This window comes from Salmo salar, chromosome 05 (genome assembly GCF_965601325.2).
Source record: "Salmo salar chromosome 05, fSalSal1, whole genome shotgun sequence".
NCBI classification, from domain to species: domain Eukaryota; kingdom Metazoa; phylum Chordata; class Actinopteri; order Salmoniformes; family Salmonidae; genus Salmo; species Salmo salar.
Genome location: NC_138295.1, coordinates 25,801,598 through 25,810,501, shown reverse-complemented (window position 1 = coordinate 25,810,501; position 8,904 = coordinate 25,801,598). Strand labels below are relative to the sequence as shown.

The following is an 8,904-nucleotide window of genomic DNA, read 5'->3' as shown; positions in this document are numbered from 1 at the left end:
ACCAAGAAAGAGAGTGATGGAGTCCTGCATCAGATGACCTGGCCTCTACATTCAGACAACCTCAACCCATTTGAGATGGTTTGGGATGAGTTGGACTGCAGAGTGAAGGAAAAGCAGCCAACAAGTGCTCAGCATATATGGGAACTCCTTCAAGACTGTTGGAAAAGCATTCCAGGTGAAGCTGGTTGAGAGAATGCCAAGAGTGTGCAAAGCTGTCATCAAGGCAAAGGGTGGCTACTTTGAAGAATCTCAAATATAAAATATTTTGGTTAATACATGATTCCATATGTGTTATTTCATAGTTTTGATGTCTTCACGGTTATTCTACAATGTAGAACATAGTCAAAATGAAGAAAAACCCTTGAATGAGCAGGTTTGTCCATACTTTTAACTGGTACTGTACGTAAAAATATATATATTGAGTTTTTTTTAACAAAAAATTTAAAACCTGTTTTTACTTTGTCATTATGTGGTATTGTTTGTAGATTGATAAGAGGTTTTGTCTGAAACGATTTCAGCAATTGTCTGAAACGTTTTCAGCAGTTTTAGAATAAGGCTGTAACGTAAGAAATGTGGAAAGAGTCAAAGGTGTCTGAATACTTTCCAAATGTACTGTAGATCATTGGTTATCCCCCTGTACAGTTTACTCTATTCTGATGTACACTCTCCAGGACCACGGCTGGACACAACTTTAAAACACGCAATGTAAGAACCCCGAAATAGCCACAACACTAGAGCAACAAGAACAGTGTTTACATAGAAAATAAAAGGTGCTTTGCAACTAGGTGGATTTCAGTAACAAACATAATAATGACATTAATCAATGACTGATTATCTTATGAGAGAATTTATGTGGAAATATTGTCAAATCATCCTGTTTGGTTATAAATCTATAACGAGAGAAAGAAACAGATAAAACCAGTACTAAACAACCATTGTCTAAAGTATGTCTTATGAAAGAGATTATGCCACAATTTGTTTACTTAAAAGATGTTAATAAGTAATGATATATAAATATATATAACAGTAACACCATTTTTGTCTTAAGGTAAAATAGTGGCTCTGGGGTAAAGTTTCATTTGGGTACAGATCTAGGATCAGCTTCCCCTCATGCAATCCTAATCTTAACCATTAGTGGGGAAACGCTTAACTAAATGCTTAACTGACCCAAGATCAGTCTAAAGGCAACTTCTCCCTACACCAAAATAGTGAGGCAACAATCCGTCTTGCTGTTGCCTTTCCTTGTGCTTTTCTTGTCTGTTTAAACTAACTTCATGCAAACCTGTTGGTTAAGGACTTGTAAGTAAGCATTTCACTGTAAGGTTGTATTCAGTGCATGTGACAAATACACTTTGATTTGATTTGCAAAGAGAAGACTTTTACAAAACAACCTGGCCAGGGGGTGCTGTGGAGTACATGGAGAAATGCTGGGATGTTGGCTGCTTGGTTGTACTGTGGGGTGGCGGTGGGGTCACTCGTAGAAGCGTGTTGTAGGGCCTAGCTTCAGTTTCTCACTCAGTTTCTGGATAAGAAAGGACAGCTCCTCTGTAGCCCGAGACTTGTCTTCCAGGAGTTCGTACCGTAGACTGGAGATGTCCTGCTTGATTTCTTTCAGCTCACCTGCAAAGTAACATGTAGAGAAATAATGTAATTTCTGTTCAAGTGGTTTGTATTGAAGAATTCAGTTTAAGTGTTCTCAAATGCAATATTCACTGCATGACAATGTTGAACTGATCTACTCTCCATAATCTTTTTAAGTGCACAATGCAGTTAGCATGGTTTATTTTGCTTCAAACGCCAATGAGAACCCTGTGGAATTTGACCAGTTTGCAGACCTCTTCCTACCCCTGAGAATTGTTTATTATTAGCATTGTGTAACAACACTGCAACAGATTCTCAAAGACAATTTCAAACAAGGTACGTCAGAGTAAAAGTTAAGATGCAAGATTACCTTCATTGACCTCATCGTTTTCTTTGTCCACTTGTGCTTTCAACACGTAGCGTTTTATGAGTCTTTTCATGATTTGCTGAATCAAGAAAGGAAAATGTCAAAAATGTAGGCCTATATGCTATATGTTAATGTGACATTTTGGCTAAACATGATATTTTAGACTGACGGAGAGGTCACCTTACCTGATAGCGAGTGGGTTGGTTCAGGATGCTGTTAAAACTGTGGGACTCTGCAATGCGCAGGTTGGACTGGGTGAAGAGATTGAGCTGCAAACACAGACATGCACAAACACACACACATTTGGATATTTTATTTGGATACTCAATCAACCGTTATGAAAATAATGACCAATGATTAACGTGTCTTTTTTTGTGTGATCAACTTTATATTTAGTTTTGTCAATTACATTTTTCAGATGGGGGGTTACAGGTACAAAAACAATAAAATAAATGCTTATAAAGATAACCCTGACCCATTCAAACCATTCCCCACTCAAACCCCATCCACCCCCATCCACCTGCCTGCAACCTCACTAGCTTTCTAGCCACCCACCCAGATAGCTAAGTCCGGCAGGCCAGATACCTAGGTGCGGGCAGCCAGATAGCTAGATCCAATATATTTGTCCAGGCCTCAATTGTTCCTTGACTAGCACCATTCAATCTCGCTGTTGATAAATCTACTGTTATAACTTATAATAGTAACTGTATCCACTGATTAAATGGGAGAGAGTGAGGTGATTGCCATCTTAGATTTTTTTTTGCAGCAGTACCCGCAAAACACCAGTCTCAACGTCAACAGTGAAGAGGCGACTCTGGGATGCTGGACATCTAGGCAGAGTTCCTCTGTCCAGTGTCTGTGTTCTGTTGCTCATCTTAATCTTTTTATTGGCCAGTCTGAGATATGGCTTTTTCTTTGCAACTCTGCCTAGATGGCCAACATCCCGGAGTTGCCTCTTCACTGTTGACGTTGAGACTGGTGTTTTGTGGGTGCTATTTAATGAAGCTGCCAGTTGAGGACTTGTGAGGCATCTGTTTCTCAAACTAGACACTCTCATGTACTTGTCCTTTTGCTCAGTTGTGCACCGGGGCTTCCCACTCCTCTTTCTATTCTGGTTAGAGCCAGTTTGCGCTGTTTTGTGAAGGGAGTAGTACACAGCTTTGTATGAGATCTTCAGTTTCTTGGCAATTTCTCACATGGAATAGCCTTCATTTCTCAGAACAGAATAGACTGACGAGTTTGAGAAGAAAGTTCTTTGTTTCTGGCCATTTTGAGCCTGTAATCGAACCCACAAATGCTGATGCTCCAGATACTCAACTAGTCTAAAGAAGGCCAGTTGTATTGCTTCTTTAATCAGAACAACAGTTTTCAGCGATGGTATCATTGCAAAATGGTTTTCTAATGATCAATTAGCCTTTTCAATGATAAACTTGGATTAGCTAACACAACGTGCCATTGGAACACAGGAGTGATGGTTGCTGAAAATGGGCCTCTGTACGCCTATGTAGATATTCAATTAAAAATCAGCCGTTTCCAGCTACAATAGTCAGTTATAACATTAACAATGTCTACACTGTATTTCGGATACATTTTATGTTATTTTAATGGTTAAACAATTTGCTTTTCTTTCAAAAACAAGGACACTAAGTGACCCCAAACTTTTGAACGGTAGTGTATATACAGTCGAAGTCGGAAGGTTACATTTCACTTAGGTTGGAGTCATTAAAACCCGTTTTTCAACCACTCCACAAATTTCTTGTTAACAAACTATAGTTTTGGCAAGTCGGTTAGGACATCTACTTTGTGCATGACACAATTCATTTTTCCAACAATTGTTTACAAACAGATTATTTCACTTATAATTCACTGTATCACAATTCCAGTGGGTGAGAAGTTTACATACACTAAATTGACTGTGCCTTTAAACAGCTTGGAAAATTCCAGAAAATGATGTCATGGCTTTAGAAGCTTCTGATAGGCTAATTGACATCATTTGAGTCAATTGGTGGAGTATATGTGGATGTATTTCAAGGCCTACCTTCAATCTCAGTGCCTCTTTGCTTGACATCATGGGAAAATCAAAAGAAATCAGCAAAGACCTCAGAAAAAAAAATGGTAGACCTCCACAAGTCTGGTTCATTCTTGGGAACAATTTCCAAATGCCTGAAGGTACCACATTCATCTGTATAAACACCATGGGACCACGCAGCCGTCATACCGCTCAGGAAGGAGAAGGTTCTGTCTCCTAGAGATGAACGTACTTTTGTGCGAAAAGTGCAAATCAGTCCCAGAGCAACAGCAAAGGACCTTGTGAAGATGCTGGAGGAAACAGGTACAAAAGTATCTATATCCACAGTAAAACAAGTCCTATATCGACATAACCTGAAAGGCCGCTCAGCAAGGAAGAAGTCACTGCTCCAAAACCGCCATAACAAAGCTAGACTACGGTTTGCAACTGCGTATGGGGACAAAGATCGGCTTGCAAGCCGAAGAACACCATCCCAACCGTGAAGCACGGGGGTGGCAGCACCATGTTGTGGGGGTGCTTTGCTGCAGGAGGGACTGGTGCACTTCACAAAATTGATGGCATCATGAGGGAGGAAAATTATGTGGATATATTGAAGCAACAACTAAAGACATCAGTCAGGAAGTTAAAGCTTGGTCACAAATGGGTCTTCCAAATGGACAATGACCCCAAGTATACTTCCAAAGTTGTGGCAAAATGGCTTAAGGACAACAAAGTCAAGGTATTGGAGTGGCCATCACAAAGCCCTGACCATAATCCTGTAGAAAATTTGTGGGCAGAACTGAAAAAGCTTGTGCAAGCAAGGAGGCCTACAAACCTGACTCAGTTACACCAGCTCTGTCAGGAGGAATGGGCCAAAATTCCCCCAACTTATTGTGGGAAGCTTGTGGAAGGCGACCTGAAACGTTTGACCCAAGTTAAACAATTTAAAGGCAATGCTACCAAAATACTAATTGAGTGTATGTAAACTTCTGACCCACTGGGAATGTGATGAAAGAAATAAAAGCTGAAATAAATCATTCTCTCTACTATTATTCTGACATTTCACATTCTTAAAATAAAGTGGTGATCCTAACTGACCTAAGACAGGGATTTTTTACTAGGAGTAAATGCCAGGAATTGTGAAAAACTGAGTTTAAATGTATTTGGCTAAGGTGTATGTAAACTTCCGACTTCAACTGTATCAATGGATTGGCGACTGCACTAGAGCAGTCTGCAGGACCCGGCCTCACCCTACTAGAATCTGGAGTCAAATGTCTACTGTTTGCTGATGATCTGGTGCTTCTGTCCCCAACCAAGCAGGGCCTACAGCAGCACCTAGATCTTCTGCACAGATTCTGTCAGAACTGGGCCCTGACAGTAAATCTCAGTAAAACAAAAATAATGGTGTTCCAAAAAAGGTCCAGTTGCCAGGACCACAAATACAAATTCCATATAGACACTGTTGCCCTAGAGCACACAAAAAAACGATACGTATCTCGGCCTAAACATCAGCGCCACAGGTAACTTCAACAAAGCTTGGAACGATCTGAGATACACAGAAAGAAGGGCCTTCTACACCATCAAAAGGAACAAACTTTGACATACCAATTAGGATCTGGCTAAAAATACTTGAATCAGTTATAGAACCCATTGCCCTTTATGGTTGTGAGGTCTGGGGTCCGCTCACCAACCAAGAATTCACAAAATGCGATAAACACCAAATTGAGACTCTGCATGCAGAATTCTGCCAAAAAATAACCTCCTTGTACAATGTAAAACAGCAAATAATGCATGCTGAGCAGAATTAGGCAAATACCCGCTAATTTCAAAATCCAGAAAAGAGACATTAAATTCTACAACCACCCAAAAGGAAGCGATTCCATAACAACCTTCCATAACAAAGCCATCACCTACAGAGGGATAAACCAGGCGAAGAGTCCCCTAAGCAAGCTGCTCCTGGGGCTCTGTTCAAAAACACAAACAGAGCCCCAGGACAACAACACAATTAGACCCAACCAAATCATGAGAAAACAAAAAGTTAATTACTTGACACAAAATTAAGGAAAGCTTTGACTAAGTACAGACTCAGTGAGCATAGCCCTGCTATTGAGAGAGGCCGCCGTAGGCAGACCTGGCTCTCAACAGAAGACAGGCTATGTGCACACTGCCCACAAAATGAGGCGGAAACTGAGATGCACTTCCTAACCTCCTGCCAAATGTATGACCATATTAGAGACACATATTTCCCTCAGATTATAACCACAAAGAATTTGAAAACAAATCCAATTTTGATAAACTCCCATATCTATTGGGTGAAATACCACAGTGTGACATCACAGCAGCAACATTTGTGACCTGTTGTCACACGATAAGGGCAACCAGTGAAGAACAAGCACCATTGTAAATACAACCCATATTTATGTTTATCTATTTTCCCTTTTGTACTTTAATTATTTGCACGCCCTTACAACACAGTTTACAGTATAGCCATAATACGACATTTGAAATGTCTCTATTCCTTTTTTACCTTTGTGAGTGTAATGTTTACTGTTCATTTTTTTATTGTTTATTTCACTTTCATTTATGATCTATTTCACTTGCTTTGGCAATGTAAATATGTTTCCAGGCCAATAGAGCCCATTGAATTGAATTGAATTAATTGAGAGAGAGAGAGAGAGAGAGAGAGAGAGAGAGAGAGAGAGAGACAGAGAGAGAGAGACAGAGAGAGAGAGAGAGCTTGAGACAGAGAGAGAGAGAGAGAGAGAGAGAGAGAGAGCTTGAGACAGAGAGAAAGAGAGAGACCCCAGCCACATATGAATCATTTTGATACTATTATTGTGTGCCATGGGGGGGCCTGCTGATTGAACAGATGATATACTCCAATGATTATATTAGAGACAGGCATCAAACCTGTCTTAAAGGGGATTTCAACACTCCATACATATACATTGGATGTTATTATCTTTTAAGTAGGGCTTGGATAATATTCCATGTTCTCTTACTAGACTAGTACTCCAGACTCCAATGCATACAAGAGCCTTCTCTTTAGGTGGATAGCATTCATATTTATTTGCAATTTAAATATGGCGAGCCACAGACATAATGCAAAAGCCATTGATCCTCTCCAGGGTCATTAGAGGTGAGTGCAAATTATGACCATCCAGAGTCAGTACTGAGAAATCATGCAAGAATATACATTACATAATGTACAAATCATAACCCCCATGAACAGAGATCTCCGCATAAAATACTGTCTCTAGCTGGAGCGAACTTATGTGTATTTTTATAATCAAAACAATGCAGAGAGAGAAAGAGAGAGAAAGAGAGATTAATGCATGAATGAATTGACAAATGAATCAATAGATGATTTTATGAATGAATGAATCCATCCATCCATAAATACACCTATCTATCCATACCCTGGACTTCGAACTGTCCATTCCCAGCTCTACGTCCTTCTTCAGGCTTCGTCGTCGGCAATGCAGCATGCCAACTATCCACCTGATGAGGTGGTAGAAGGACTTGGGAGTTGGAACGATGCTGAAGGGAGGAGGCAGCGTCTTGCCGTTGTCAAAGTAGGACAGCCACAGTTTGGAGCGCGCAAACTTCCACTCCACGTCCGCGTCATCCTGAGAGATAAGTAGAGTTATTTCATTCTCTGAGTAAACACCCCCTGGAAGTCGAGAGATTGACTTAGTGAGACTAGCTCAGTAACTGTTACAAACACCATTATCCGAAACCTGTTTGAACTAATGATAACCTGTTCACTTCTGTCTTCTTCATGGGATGTTATGAATTTATTGTAATGTTTTTAAAATTGTATAACTGCCTTAATTTTGCCAGACCCCAGAAAGAGTAGCTGCTGGCTGGTGATCCATAATAAATACAAATACTTAATTTGCTGTTGGCCTAATCTATGAGAGACAACACTATTACCCTAATACTGCCATCAAAAGGTCACAAGCTATTGTTCTCTCTGATAGTGACATGAGGCGTCTGCTGTAATTTCCTTCTTGTATCTTGTGTTGCGGATTAACAAAGGAAATTCCCACAGTACATAACATGGATCATCTCCAAATAATTGATTAAAGCAATAATACATGAGGGGGTGTGATTCATTGTGGCTTTAGCACGGCTGTACTGTGTCATATGAGGCAAGTAGGAAATAGCAAAAAATATTCCCATAACACATAACAAGGATAATCTTGAAATGATTGATTTCAGAGCTATTCATAGCAGAGCCCCTGATGTTTCACAATTAGAGACAACAGAGCATAGTTGCTTAGGGCATACTGTGCTACATACAGCATTATATAAAAACCATAGCCACAACAAACAGATTACCCCAAAATACACTATGCCTATAATTATAACCAAATGAAATGGTGGGGTGTACAGATGCCACTGATTCATCCCCAGGGTGAAGTTTTCCCCTAGGTATAGATCTAGGATCTGCTTCCCGTCCCCCAATCCTAACCATTATTGGGGAAACTGACCCAAGATCAGCGTCTAGGCTGGGGTAACTTCACCCTACACGATTAACTCACCTCGATCTCTTGATAGGAGCTGTTGATCATGGCGATCAGCATGTTGAGCAACACCACCACCATGGTCACGTTGTAGATTCCGTAGAGGACGTAGCCGATGTTCTCAATGAACTTGTGGTTGTACTTGAGCACTACGGAGGACACCTCTGACAGCCCAAATATAGACCAGAACAGAGTCTTGAAGCTCTCCTCCACCCTGTGGTGACAAGGAAGGAAGGGGATTGTCACAGGACAAGCTGATTAGTTCTAGGTGTTTCTAGTTTGTGGCTGTGCCCTAGTGAGACCACAAACTACATTTGGCTTAGGCCCAAAGTGACAGGCGATAACAAAGTGCTACTTTTAAAAAAGTGATGTGATTAAGAAGTCACTTCCTGTGTAGCCTAACTTCTAAGGGCAGACAT

General features: G+C 40.5%; 1 protein-coding gene across 1 annotated transcript in view; it reads right to left on the bottom strand.

Moving 5' to 3' along the window:
* Window positions 1–437: 437 nt before the first annotated feature.
* Window positions 438–8,904, bottom strand: part of LOC106604551 (short transient receptor potential channel 3) — a 51,922-nt gene continuing 43,455 nt past the window's right edge. The window contains exons 8-12 of the mRNA XM_045718010.2: window positions 8,504–8,699; window positions 7,376–7,585; window positions 2,134–2,217; window positions 1,952–2,027; window positions 438–1,620 (exon numbers count right to left, since the gene is read on the bottom strand). Of these exons, the coding sequence (XP_045573966.1) occupies window positions 1,472–1,620; window positions 1,952–2,027; window positions 2,134–2,217; window positions 7,376–7,585; window positions 8,504–8,699 (715 nt within the window). The 3' untranslated portion in view covers window positions 438–1,471. The remainder of the gene's footprint in view (window positions 1,621–1,951; window positions 2,028–2,133; window positions 2,218–7,375; window positions 7,586–8,503; window positions 8,700–8,904) is intronic.